Source organism: Medicago sativa, chromosome 8 (assembly GCF_051527215.1).
Source record: "Medicago sativa cultivar Bolivia chromosome 8, Bolivia_mono, whole genome shotgun sequence".
Taxonomy (NCBI): domain Eukaryota; kingdom Viridiplantae; phylum Streptophyta; class Magnoliopsida; order Fabales; family Fabaceae; genus Medicago; species Medicago sativa.
This window is the reverse complement of record NC_140756.1, coordinates 57680128-57695233: the sequence shown is the minus strand read 5'-3', so window position 1 is coordinate 57695233 and position 15106 is coordinate 57680128. Positions and strand designations below refer to the sequence as shown.

General features: G+C 32.7%; 2 protein-coding genes across 3 annotated transcripts in view; both read right to left on the bottom strand.

Annotated features, from left to right (window-relative positions):
• Window positions 1-14304, bottom strand: part of LOC146899875 (F-box/kelch-repeat protein At3g23880-like) — a 92371-nt gene extending 78067 nt beyond the window's left edge. Inside the window, exons 1-2 of one of the 2 annotated variants that reach the window (XM_085732976.1) lie at window positions 13054-14304; window positions 8406-8703 (exon numbers count right to left, since the gene is read on the bottom strand). In XM_085732976.1, coding sequence (XP_085589102.1) covers window positions 13061-14236 — 1176 coding nt within the window. In that variant the 5' untranslated portion in view covers window positions 14237-14304 and the 3' untranslated portion in view covers window positions 8406-8703; window positions 13054-13060. Of the gene's footprint in view, window positions 1-8405; window positions 8704-13053 lie in introns of those variants that run through there. The other variant, XM_085732977.1, reaches the window with a different exon arrangement.
• LOC146899876 (putative F-box protein At3g16210) lies at window positions 2403-3642 on the bottom strand. Its single transcript, XM_085736865.1, has one exon. The coding sequence runs from the start codon at window positions 3585-3587 to the stop codon at window positions 2403-2405; it is 1185 nt and encodes a 394-aa protein (XP_085592991.1). The 5' UTR covers window positions 3588-3642.
• Window positions 14305-15106: the final 802 nt, after the last annotated feature.

Here is a 15106-nt window from a genome sequence, read left to right as displayed (position 1 = left end):
AAAAACTATTGTTTTTTGGGGAAAGGAAAATCCATTTCCGATTCAGTAGGTGATTTGCCACTTTCTGGTTGACTTTCATTAGTCTGGTAAACTCCATAAGGGATTTTATTATCACTCATCATTATATGATCAACAGTTTCAGAATCATCTCTAGTTTTGGAAGACGAAGCTTCTGAAAAAGATTTCCTAGAAATATTACTAGGTACAGAATAAAAACTGTTGGAAGAATATCTAGAAGATATACTTCTAGGTATTTTGCAAATTCTCTGAGGAGTAAAACGGATTTCAACATCTCCATCAGTAGTTTGAACAATTTGTTCAACATTTCTATTCATGATAGGCTCAGGGTTAACGATACAAGGAAGATTCCAGTTTTCAGGGAATTCTAATTCGTCCCACCTTATAAGTCTATTGGTAGCAACCTTAGAGGTTAATAAATTATTTAGTATTTACCAACGTAGTGGTTCCAGGATGACTTATTTGTCTAGCCTTAGGATTAAGGGTATTTAACACCTTAAAATATATCCTATAACAAACAGTCATAATTTGACTTCCAGCTTTAAAGTTATAACCATTAGTATGAATATTCATTTGTAAAGCTTCAAATAAATGTTTATCAGACAAAGATAAACTTAAATTGGGTGCTATATCAAAATAGACTGGACCATGACATAAACTGGTCTCAATAACAGCAGCTAAAGATTCTTTAAAATCATTACATCTGCCATCTCTAACATAGGCCATTATACTGGTATTTAAACCAAGCAAAGTTAAGGGTCTAATAGCAACTTGTATTAACCCAACATGTATATATTTATACTCTTTAAAGGATTCTAAATCCTTTTTACATAACATAAATATATCTTGAGAATCTTTTGAGATTCTAACATTTTGTTCAATGGTCTTAACAGCCATTCTAGACTTAAAGTCAAATATCCCAAAATTATAAATTTCTTTTTTAGGGACAGATGGTATAACCCATTTGTTTAATTTTTCCAAATCATTTGGGAATTCGACCAATTCTTGATTGGTGGTAAGATCATTTTGATCTGGTTCTTCCATGAAGAAAACGAAGGGCGAACAGTGTTATGACATAGTTAAATAACAAAGTAGAACAAAGTATTTAAAACTTTCTCATGATCATAGTACGTAACAAAAAGTTTAAACTTAAAAAACTTTTATAAAAGTCTCTAATCCTATCAACCCGCAGGGATAGAAGAGCAAGGCTCTCAACGAGACATCGAACGTAGTAATCTGACAAAAATTCTAGATAAAACAGACATAACATATCTCTAACTCCCTCCCCGGGAATGGCGAGATTTTTTGTCTGAAACAAGAATCACCAGATCCGTCCCAAAATTCCTTTATGTTTAAAATAAAAGTTAGTATGATCATGACAATGTTTTTAGTACTTATAAATACTAAGTTAAAAACTAAGTCATAACAACAGTTTAGCCTCTAATTGTCATTCAATTAGAGTGGTGGAAGAGTAGTACCTGGACGTACGTATATATATATATATATATATATATATATATATATATATATATATATATATCTATATATATATATATATATATATATATATATATATAAATGACTTCTTATCTAAAGGAAAAATTATATGACTGCGATAAAAAAAATATTTTTATAAACTACAATTTTTTCTTTAAAAAAAATAACCTACAACTCTTGTAAAGTCTATCTTCTTCTTGTATTTTTCTTACTTTAATGAGAACTTTTGTTGAATTTTCAAAAACTCCTCTCGATAAAGCTACACCCACCTCACCCTCTTAAGTTTTAGAATGAGAAGAAGAACTAAGTGATGCAATTGTTTATCAGTTTCAAGCTTCCTTCAAAAGCATCTAGTTCAAGAGTGAATATGGAAAACAACAAGGGATTACATAAATATTTTTCTTCAGTAGCTACTTCTCATGAATGAAAAAAACAAGGCATCAACTGCATAAAGGAACTGCATTAGGAAATTACTTGTACCAGCTAACAGAATGTGAACAAAAGTATTTAACACAACATCGATGCTTTTATAGGCTAATTTACTTATGAGAAAAGCAGATACATGGTTACAGAGATATGGCATGAAGAATGTACTGATCGATGGGGTTAAATCAGATACATTTTACTCAATAGATTTGCAAATGTTTCCAAATTATAGACAATTGGAATCGAAAGAAGAACAACATGCACTAGAATAAAGAGAAGAGCATGGAAATAAAAATGGTAAAGAAAGATTCATATAAATGTTTCTTTCTTAATTATACACTTGGTAGGAAATATAATATGGAAAATTGAAACCCTTATCTTCATTGCAATGACTTCAAAATATTCAACTTGGTAATAAAATCCTAAATTCTAATAATTATACTTATAAGAAAAAAAAATAACTAATTCCATTTTCGGCCAATTGGAAGGAAGTTTTTCATATAAATTGTCAAGTTACAATCGAAAGACTCCCCTTTAACATCAAAATCTTCAATTGTTTGGGTATTTAAATCAAAAAATGCTAGTTCATCGTTATGTTTAATGAAGAAGAGATCACCCTTCTTTCCTGCTCCAATAGAACGCCTAACACTAGGGAAGGGTCCGACTATGAAGAGTTTAGTCCATGATTCCCTAACACCAAGTTCACCCAAAACATATATGTGAAAAGAAGTTTGCTTTACATGCTTTGAGATCAAAGCAACGAACCCATTTAACACCACCAAGTCTAAGTATCTCCTCCTCCTCTCCACCCATTCATCATGATATCTACCTTGCATATCAAAAGGCAATAGTGTAGTAAAGAACGTCTCATTGCTCAAGTTAAAAGAAACCATGTATGTATTATATCTCATCGCCCACCAATGACACAATCCATTCAAGTACACCTTACGACCTTTACCACAAGGCATATCCTCTAAATCAAGTCTCTTCCAAGAGTGACGGCTTACGCTATAAATCTCCCAAAAAGAGCGTGGCCTTGTTGGCATATAAGTCCAGTCAACTTTGTCAGTAGGTTTATAATGATAAGTATCAACATAACGGATAATCTTATAGTCGCCATTGACATGGTCATAACCACATCCATGAACAGTAAAGCAAGGATTAGAATTAGGTAACTCTTGAGCAGGGCTGGGAGCAACAGTCTCCAATTCCTTAGAAGCTAGATTCCATAATGCAACCCTTTCATGACCATGATCAGAAAGACAAAGAATGTCATTAATACCAGAATCAAACAAAAAGATCTCATCCTCATCCCGTAGGAATGAATCTGGCCATTTGAATTCGACGTTGTTCTCAAACTTATCGCCAGAAACCAAATACAACTCTGAACCATCATCTTGGGGACAAGGCCATACCTCCTTTATATTTAGAAAGAGATAAGTGTTGTTGTACAATGACTGATGCATAGATATGAAATTTTTACGGAACATATTCATAAAACTAGGGTTTTCAAATAAAAGAGACCATGATTTGCACGCACAAGTAAAACGCTTGAGAGATTTGACCGGTAGTTTGGAGAAAATAATGAAGGAAACATCTTCAGGAATGTATAAACTACTACTAACCTTTTCATCGGTTGAAGTCATTGATTTCTCGCTCAAACTTCTCCAAGGTGATACCAAGTCTGCCCTAGAAAAACAGCACACGGCAGCTGTTAGTTTGGTGGGAGCTTTTATTTTGTGATAGAAGAAACGATTGAGGCTGAAAATAAGGGTTTTACTTTGTGGCAAAAAAGGAAACCTTTTTTTTTCGAATAAAAGAAGTCTTTTACTCTCTTTTTGACAAGTAAAAATCCAGATGTTAAAAATCTTGAAGAAAAATTATTATGTTTGTTTGTATAATTTTGATTACAATTTTAAATTTTTAATTGAAATTATTCTTACATCGATTTGTCTATAAATGATTGTTAAAGTATATAACAAAATTATTTATCAACTTACTTAAAAAAAAAATTATTTATCAACTCGATGTATTTTGGTTTGTTTGTATATAAAATAAAAAAATAATGATCATTTATTGTTTATTCTAATAAAAATTAGTATCGACTTCTTATGTAAAGAAAAAATCATATGACTGCGATAATAGAATATTTTTCTAAACTACAATTTTTTCTTTAAAAAAAAAACTATAATTTTTGTAAAGGTCTCCATCTTCTCTTTGTATTTTTCTTACTTTAACGAGAACTTTTGTTAAATTTTGAAAAACTCCTCTTAATAAAACTATATATAATTGATCACCCATCCAACTCACCCTCTAAGTTTTAGAATGAGAAGAAGAACTAAGTGATGCAATTGTTTATCAGTTTCAAGCTTCCTTCAAAAGTAGTTCAAGAGTGAATATGGAAAACAACAAGAGATTATATAATTATTATTTTTTACGGATGGGATTAAAGAATTTTATTGCTCATAACTATAACTATTTTTATACAAGGGATTACAACTTTTTTTTTTCAGTGGCTAATTCTGATGAATGAAGAAAACAAGGCATCAACATGCATAAAGGAACTGCATTAGGATTGAAAATTTCATCTACCAGATAACAGAATGTGAACAACAGTATCTACACACAACATCAGCAAATAACTCCTAATCCATGTACTGCTATCCCTAAAATCATGCAGTAATCATTAGTGAACATCATATATATTAAATGTTTTATATATTTAATAAACCACTTCTGAAGCACAGATTGGCAGAGGTGGAAATTTCACATTATATATAGACTGTAATTTCACATTATTTATAGGCTAATTTACTTACATGATTAATCTTGTATATCTTAATCAGTTCTACCCCTTCCATTGTGTATTTTCTTTACCCGCTATATTTTAATGGGTGGCACTGTGGCAGTAGTAGATAATCTTTATATTTTATTTGTTTTACGAATCAAAGTTGTTCACTATCGACCTAACGTAAATTTTTAAGTACCTTAGAGTTTTAGAGTTTTGTTGGATACCAATATCTTTAAGTATAATTTTGTTTAACATTTAAATTTATTTTCAAATAAATAAAAAGAAAATATGACATATCATTGAATGATTAAAGGATAAATACATATTCAATCAAACTACATGGATATTATTGTGTTCACTTAAAAATTAAGCTAAGAGATTAACCTAGAATTCTAGGGTGTTGAAAAAACAAGGGGTCTTTAATCCATGGTGTTCATCTACTATTATGAAGATTTTTTACGAAAGTGTTTTTTTTATTCAAAATTTTATGAAATTTTTAACGTTTCATGTGCTAATGAAGCTTTCCTCCCAAAGGACTTATATTCTTGGGTCAGTTATTCTTGAAATTTTCGGCTTTCAATTAAAGTTTAAGTAGGAAAATTGCTGTTCTGACTTCAAGAACCTCATAATAACACATGGACAATCTGTAATTGCACCCAGCGGTAGTTAACTACCGTTGCCAAACCGGCAACAGTTAAATGTTGTTGCCCTCAGCAGTAGTTAACTGTCGTTGCAATGTTTATGATATGAACGCAGACACTCCAGTTTCTGGTTACAGTGTTACATGCAAAACACTTCCATTTTCAATCATGTTGTGAAAGTGACTCAAAATTGGAGAAATTGAGGTTTCTGGAAACTACCAAATCGGCGCCCGAATGGAGGAATTCAGGGCCCAAACTGTCGTAACAGTATTTTTCATAAACGTATTTTTGGGCCAGATTTGTTCCAATTTTACGAGGGTTACTTTTATTATAAATATAGACATTGTATCAGTGTAAACCTTGAGACAGAGGGGGCTGAAACAAGGGTTTAAAAAGGCAACAACAAAACTAGGGTTTGAGGGTTGATTCACATTGGGAAACACTATTAGTATTGAGTCTCTTGGTTACGGGATGAGATTGAGACTTTGGGTAGAATTAGGCGGGAGACTTATTCTTGTAACTCATTGATATCTCTTTTGTAAAGTTACTCATCATTATAGTGAAACCGAAACCGAGGGATGCTCTCTCCCCCAGCCTAGGTCAATTTGGACCGAACTAGGTAAACAAATTATTTTGTGTTCTCTTTTCTTTCTCTCGTTGTTTTCTACTTCTGCTTGTGTTTAATTGTTATCCACTTTGATATTTGTTACTTGATTAACTTGCTCCACACATCAAATTTATTATTGGTGTGATTTTTCATCGAATTCACAACAAATCCAAATCACCCAAACCTCATTTGCTCGAAAATCATCCTAATTTCTTCAAGTAAATCACAAGTAAGTCATCTTAATCCTATTTACATGCAATGTAGGTTGTTTATGACTTTATTTTACTTAATTTTGAGCAAAATGTTAGTGATTAGGTTACGTTAGAAAATTGCAAATTATGATAGAATTTGATGTTGTTTAGAATTGTTTATGCTGGCATTGTTGTTTAGAGTAGATTTAGGTACAATGTAGTTGTTTAAATGTTCAAATAATACTAATTATGCTACTAATTTAGAATGCATGCCTAAGTGAGATAATCTTGCTTTTTTTGTATTTTTTTTTCTTTCAAATATGTTAAATTTTATAATGTATATATGTTATAATTATTATAAGCTTGGCTTTTTACATTTTTTTGGCAAGTTTGAAGAATGACATAATGTGGTATGTTACATAAATGTCTAAGTTGAACGATTCTAAGCTTGGATTTGTATGAATACCTAAGTTTAATTTCTGATATGTTACATGTTACTTGCTTGAATTTATATGATATGTTCAATGCCTTAATTTTCTGTTACCGTAAATATGTTATTGAGTCGTCCATATTTTTATGCTCTAATAAATGTTACAATGGCTGAATTGGTAGATTCCAATGGTGACTGGCGGATCAATGAGTTGCAGGATTGGTTGTCGATGTTTTTGTGAACAGAATTTGTGATATTCCTCCGCCTGGTATCGAGTATGATATATGCTTTGAGTCTTTTTGGGTCTGATCCTGACTCAGACTAGATTGTGGGAAATTGGCGTTCTGGAGAGAATTCGGTGTTTTAAATGGTTGCTCGAACATGATCGAGTGTTGACTAATAGTAGGTTGAGTTCTATGCATCTGGGAGCAGCGCTCAGTGTTCATTGCAAAGAGACTGTCAAAACGTCGCTGCATGTCAAGCATGACTGTCCGATTGTGATGGCTGTTCGGCTTAGCAGTGTTCAGTCCAGCCACTGGGATATGTTCTTTGCTGCAGATTTGCAGCAATGGATAGATATCAATTTGCAGGGAGGTTTGGGTGGTGGTGAGGTCTTGGATTGGCCTGCATTTTGGGGAACAGTGTACCACTCTTTGTTGGCTTGGAGGAACAAGCTAGTGCATGATGATGAATTAGTGAGGCCTACTAACCTCAGCTTGGAAATTAACAGACACCTTAAAACCTATTCTTCTTCTGCAATTAAAGAAGGTATTATATCCGGGTGTAGAGGTGTACTTTGGGGAGAGAAGAAGGGTTGGATATCTGCCTTTTTGAAGGGGTTCGGTGTGTGTAGTGCGTATGTGGGGAGTTTTTGAAGGCTAGAGTTTGACTCTATCTCGTGGTTTTCACAAAGTGGAGTTTCATGTGTGGCAAATACACTTTTAACTGGTCAAGGAGGGACTGGAGTCTGTTGCAAAACATAAGAATAATGTTTGCGTTAGAGGGGGAGGTCCAAATTAGTCATATTTATCGAGAGGCAAATAAATGTATGCAGATGTTTTGGCTTATTTGGTGTGTGATGGGTTCTAGCCCTCTTGTACTCCAAGAAAACAAGTTCATTTATAAATGTTTTAGAGTCTTGTATCTGAGGGGATGTGCCGTATAAAGCTAAACTTTAAGAGCTGTAAAACTTTGATCTGTGTTTAGACTAGTTTCCTTAGCAAAATAAAAATAAAAATAGTACTTCCATGTTTTGAACCATCTTGCAGTATTCACTATCGTATAAACGGAATCTTCAGAAGTTACCTAACGTCTTACTCCCAAGGCCACAATATTAAAGAAAATCGTAAATCCTAAATGGAAACTAAAGATAGAGATGAAGAATATGATAGAGAAAAGTCTAATAAAGAAAGATTTGATTATGGAATGGTAACTATAAAGAAAGAGTTTCCTAAGAACTTACCTAAAAGTACGTCAAAGGAAATTGAAGGATTGAACATTAAGATGCAAGAATAAAAAAAATGTCAGAGAAATGGTGAGCAAAGAGACTGAATATTTTGTGGAACAGGGTGAGGAACCAGAGATTATACTGAAGTAAGTGAGGAACCAGAGATTATAATGAAGAATAATGATAAACAATGTTTGCAAAAAGAGATGAGTGAATTAAGAAATGTAGAATGTAAAACAGAAAAGGATTTCACACAAGAACAACAAGTTGAAGTGCAAGAGAAATATCAACAACAACATCAACAAATTTCAATGATAGTGCATGATGAAAGGGGAAATAAACCACAACAAGTGAATATTGAGGAAAATAACGATGCATTACTAGGAGTGGTAAAAACGAACCAAACCATTACACTAAAAAGTTTGCATCTGCCAAAGTTTCGTAAAAAGAACCAAAACATTCACACAAAGCTAAGTTGCTTGCTTCTGCCAAAGTTTGTTAAACGAACCGAACCATTACACTACAAAGTTTGTGTACGCCAAAGTTACCAGGAGTGGTCAAAATGAACCCAACCATTACAACTTGTTCATAACTCGTCTTTGGACCATAAAGAAAAAGCAACACAAAGCTTTCCATGTTCATCTTTGTGAAGATCCTGCATAAAGAAAAAGCAACATATAAGTCAATGATGAAATCTAATATATACATATTGCAAACTTTCCCATTGATAATCTACAGATTGTAAGTCCAAACTAATCCACACAAAAGGGATAATTAAACACATCAAAATAGATAAATATATCAATGCTGATTCACGTGATTCAATAAGCTTAATAGTGTATACATTGACTGAGATATAGATGCTAAATTGCTAATCCTCATCCACACAAAACATTATTGATTGATGAATGAATAAGAACAAAAAAACCTTCTACATAATTATATTATTACCTAACATAAAAATAACCTTAAAATTGTAAGGAATGATTGAGAACTGAGAAGCCATCAAAAACCTTAATGCACAAGCTCTCTCAAACACTCACAAATGCTTATATTAGTCGAATAAAATTGCTAACAATATTATTACCATATGAAGAAGCAACAACCATAGCATTAAAAAATGCAACAGATAATATCTATGAAGAGTCAAAACAACAACAAAAACAAAAAGGCACATCAGTAATATTTAACAATGAACTAATTCCATTATAGCAGCAGCCATTAATTAATGAAGCATTTAACAATGATAGGCAGATCGATAACCAAAATCAAGCATACCCGTAAAAACCAAAATCAAGACATAACTATGAAATAGATGCAAAAACACAAACTAACTAAGAAACCCAAAATCATGCATACAAGGAGTGAACTAGTGGAAGTGCATAGCATAGATTTTCAAGTATGTTATTTATCAGCTATTTAACCACATGAAATCCCATGTTTCTGGACCTCTCATCAGAACTCAATCCAAAGGCAACATAACTCTCAAGAACTTGGTAGCGTTTGGTGTGTATCCTTTACAACTTAGTACGGCTCATCATTTCTTCACTTCTGATGGAGTTGTTTGTCTATAAGCACTTGGTTACAAAAGAACACCAGTAACTATATAAGCACTTTATAACTATGTTGTAAAGTGTATCCTTTATAATTTCCGTTTCAAACGTACTATTGGATCCAAACACACAGTTACAGTTTCTCAGGCATTTACCGTACATATAAACATTTAAGTGCTCGTTTCATAACGCGTCAGAAACATTTTTCTCGCGTTCTAAATGATTTCCCACCGCGATAATTTCAAAGCTACAAATTGTCAAAGTGAAGGAACACACACGGTGGTGGACGATTGCAATTCAGAAACAAACACAGGCTAATTTTATGATGCACCAAAGTTACAGACTTACATGGTACAAACATATATTATACTAAGAGATATGGTATTCCTCAAGAAGAGCAAGCAAAAGTTATATATTAGACTTATCACGATGGACAAAGAAGCTGCATTGAGTCATGTACAGTTCCCAACATAGTTATATTTCAGAAGAAAGTGATATTGATAACTTGCTTAATAATTGATAATATGCATAACTACTGAGAATAAGTTTAAATGCTTAATAAAATCTTCAGTATAGGAAGAGGTTTTAAACTTAAATGTCACAATGAAAATCATATATTTTAGGGGATGCTGCAAGTGAACTAGACAACAAATAAGTTTAAATGCAGGAAATAAATTGAAAAGGATTTCCCAATTTATCTTCAAAATACTAACTAGATTTGTATGCAGAGATTTCAGGTTTAATCAATCTATCTGTTTCATAACTACTGCTATCATGCAACAGTTTTCGACCATGTTCAGTTGATAAAAATTACAGTGTTAGTTTTTTGATGATGAAAAGCTCAACTCTGTTATTTCTTAAAGGACCTTTTGTGAGCAGAATCTTTTTATAATTAAAGCTTTGTTGTTGACCTAATGAGGGAAACTCTGCATCAACTTCAGAGTCATTTAGTGATTACTACTTAAGGTGGCTAGTTGATTTGAACCTAAAACTTTGATCTGTGTTTAAACTAGGTTCCTTAGCTAAAAATTTAGTACTTCCATTCTTTGATCCATCTTACAATTCTCAAATTTAAGATTTATACTTCAAATGGCTCATCTGATGGTAAGTGTAAGGCAGGCCATGCTGACATGTAATATTGAAAAATACTAAAATAAAGCTGCCATTAAATAAAAAAAGGCCATGCTGACATGGACTCCATCATATAAATGGAATCTTCACAAGTTGCACCTAAAGTCTTACTCCCTATGAGATAGAAAAAAGCCTAATAAAGAAGGATTTGATGATGCAATCATAGCTATAAAGAGTTTCCGAAGCACTTACCTAAAAGTTCTTCAAAGGAAAGTGAACTATTGAATATTAAGAAGATGCAAGAGACAAAATGTCAAAGAAGAAATGGTGAGCAAAGAGACTGAATATTTTGTGGAACAGGGTTGAAGGTGGAAGATTCAAAAAGATGGACGTGGAAACAAAGAAAGGAAATGAAGCAAGAGGAAATTGAAAAGAGTGCAAATGGAATTAGGGAAAGAATTGTGAAAGAAATTAGAATTACAAAGTTGGGTCTAGTATTGGAATATTTGATGGAAGAAAAATACAAAAGTTTCAAGAGATGGAGGAAACTGAAGATGCCAAGGAAACGGTGAAAAAAATGAAAAGTTTGCGAAGAAAGTGAATAAGATTATAATCAAGAAAGTGAGTTTACAACATTAGTTAACAAAAGAAATTAAAAATATTCTTCATTGTAAACTGCAGTTAGTGGTAACTGGTAATGACATGCAACCAAAGACCCATATATTGTTAGCAGTGAGGGCAATGACAGTGTATATATATAAAGTTAATTGAGACCGCTAAACTCAAAGAGAAGCCTAATAACTCCAGACAAATTGGCAGCATAATCTACGGTGTTTCACTCCAAGTATTTAAGTTAAAAAGGAGATTTGGTTAATACATACACTAATAATTACCAAGGTCTCATTTTCAAAATTTAAGACATCATACAACCAAATTAATAAAGGACTTAGGACCGAGTCCTATAAACTTATACCATCCCCTTTATATCAAATGGGAAATGGTAGAAGACATATCACCTTATTTCATAATTCAAACACTACAATGAACCTCCCTTCATATCTTTTATGCAATTAGAATATGGACATGCAATAATGAGACCACAGAGTAACCAAATTCTTTAATACCAGCAATCAAGCACAAAATATATAGCAAGTGCTGGAAATTCTGCGTTCATTGTTTTGGATGTCCGACTTTTAAGATGAGGGGTGTCACTACTATTCAGCTTTATCTGGCTCATACCAGTACACTCCGATATCATCGTAGAGTTTGAATTTGGCCTAACTCAACCTTACAAAAATGGATTGTAAGGTACACGGGATGTCACTCTTTATAAAGACTAATCATAACCTTATCTTTTTTCTGTGGCAAATGGGTTTTTCTAGGAAGGAATAGCAATCGACAAATAAGTTGTGGTGAGTCTCGTAAACTTCCCAAAATAGTTATACTGCAGAAGTGATATTGATTGCTTACTTAATAGTTGATAATATGCAAAACTACTGAGAATAATTTTAAATGCCTATATTGAAATTAATATTTTATAGGATAAGGATTTTATAGGAAGATGTTTTAAACTTTAATGTCACAATGAAAATCATATATATTTTAGGGGATTCTGCAAGTGAATCAGACAGTAAATAAATTTAAATGCAGGAAATTAGTTGAAAAGGATTACCCTATTTATCTTCTAAATACTAACTAGATTTGTATGCAGAGATATAAGGTTTAATCAGTCTATCTGTCTAATAACTACTGATACCATGCAACGGTTTTCTTCTGTGTTCAGTTGATAAAGATGACCGTATTAGTTTTCTGATTAGAGGAAAAGCTCAACTTTGGCACATTTTTAAAGGACCTTTTGTGAGCAGAATCATATACTTTGATCTGTGTTTAGACTAGGTTACTTAGCAAAAACTAAAAAATAAAATCAGTATTTCCATGCTTTGAACCATCTACAGTTTTCACTTATCATAAAAATAGAATCGTCAGAAGTTATCTAAAGTCTGAATCCCTATGCCACAATATTAAAACAGAATGGGGGAAAATTCCTAGTAACATATGAAGCAATGAAGGTATCAGAAATTGAACAAATTGCAGCCGACCAAATTCCTAGTAACATTGGAACACTAAAATCACCAAAAATCAGTCACACATGCCATAGTAATTGTATACCGTAAAATGCAATTAGTAGTAACTGGTAACGACATGCAACCAAAGACCCATATATTGTTAGCAGTGATGGCAATGACAGGGTATACAAATAAAGTTAATTGATATCCCTAAACTCAAAGAGAAGCCTAATAACTCCAGACAAATTGGCAGCATAATCTACGGTGCACAAAATTAACTAGTAAAAACTCGCAAAAACAGTTGACTATTTATACCTTCAGCTCAATGACGAAGGGTTTTCTTCTTTCTCTTCGTTGAAAGGAGTTTGTTACTTTTCTTGTAAAATACGATTTGCTGAATATCTATTTCTTCTTCAAAATCAATTTCCTTCTCAATCATCCCGGTAGTTAAATAAAAACAAGCTACTCTACCATTGTTTTCATCTCCTTTGAAGAATATAACACCCTTCTTCCCAGCTGAGATAGGATCCTTAAAAGAAGGCAAAGATGCAACATTGAAAAGTTTTGTCCAGGAATTTCCGACACCGATTTGACCCAAAATTGAAATGCTAAAAGACATAGGATCATCATGTTGTGTGATCAAAGCAACAGACCCATTTAACACCACCAATTTCAAAGACGATTCAGTTACATCTACATTGACACGTGCAGCTGAAAGCTTAGAATTGGTCAAGTTGAATGACACGAGATAAAGTTGACCACGTGCTTTGACTCTGCCCAACCAATGGCAAAAACCATCCATGTAAACCTCCAAACCATTAGGGTTATCCTGAAGAAATGGAATCTGATGACCACTAGGTATGTTAAGTTTTGTCCACTTGTTAGTGCGGAGACAATACACTTGCCAAAAGGTATCATCATCATCACCTATATCATTATAGCCATAATAATTCACAAGTTGAATGACCTTGAAATCATGATTAAAAGTGTCATAACCAAATCCATGAACCTGAAAATTAGCGACGAAGTCTTCGTCTGGAGACCCTAGGTCCTCGGCATAGTCAGTAGGAAGGACTCTATATTGACCACTAACATCAGGGTTCCACAAGATTATATTTTTCTGATTGTCAACAAGATAGAGACAAAGAATACCGTGAATAGCAGAACCTAAAATATGAAAATGCTTAGCATCAAATGGAGATGGCAGCAGATTCATATCCAATTCTACCTCATGCTGAAAATTGTCACCAGAACGCAAATACAACCTATCGTTGATGTTAAAGAGAGGTTTCACATCATCATCATCATCATGAGATTTGGAAGCGAGATTGTTGAAGAACTTTTGTAAGAAACTAGGTTTTTCAAACTCTTGAGACCAAGATTTGCAAGCAGAAGAAAATCGCTTGATAGATTTAAGAGGAAGTTTGGAGAGAACAGAGAAAGCAATGTCATCAGTAACAAACGTACCATTATTCTTGCCAGTTGGTGGATTTGCCATTGAAGGAGTTCTTGAGCTCTTGAAAAGTGTGTGTTGTAACCGTTTCTGTTTCTTCTTCTCAGATCTTCAAGAGTGGGTCTTTCTTTGCAAGAGAAGATATAGCAGCGAATGAAAAGGTGTTTGTAATACTTTCTTTTCTTTTTTCTTTAATTATTTTTAATAAACTCAATTGTAACCAACACTTGCTTTCCTAATAAAAACTACTAAGTTGTAATAATAATAATAATATTAATCATTCTTTTTTAAAATATGTATCATTTTTTCACATGGGCAAATATGTAATTTATAAAATATAAAAATTAAAAGCTATCAAAATTACGAGAATATAAATATTAATTTAAAATTTACTAACAAATTAAATATAGTTTTATTGCAAGGCTATATTTGTAATTTGCATATAATATATATCAAATCATTTTTTTTGAAAGAATATATCAAATCATTTTTAGAATTTTCTATTTATGATTTTTTTTTACGGTATCTATTTATGAAAGTTAATAAACGGTAAAAATACAATATTATCTTATCCCATTTTTACCGTTTTATGTCTTTTGTAACAAAAAAATATATATATATCAGGAGGAGAGAGAAAATAACTATATTGAGGTTTTTTTTTTGTGGTTAATTTGAGTGTTTTTTTTTTCTCTTTTCTTTTATTTGATTCGAGCTAACGAGTCAAATTGAGTTTTTCTTGAGTTTGAATCGAATCGAGTCCGAGTTAGGAAAAAAAGTTTGTGACAAACTCGAGTTGAGTTTTGAGCCGATTTAATTTTTATCGAGTTGAGTCGAATTCAGATAAGTTTGATTCGGTTCGACTCATGTCCAGCCCTAACATCGGGCGTGTGGATTGGAGCAGCGCCAAATCTAGGG

Excerpts from the sequence above, each read along its gene's own strand:
- LOC146899876 (XM_085736865.1), bottom strand. The coding sequence starts at position 3,587 with ATGACTTCAACCGATGAAAAGGTTAGTAGTAGTTTATACATTCCTGAA.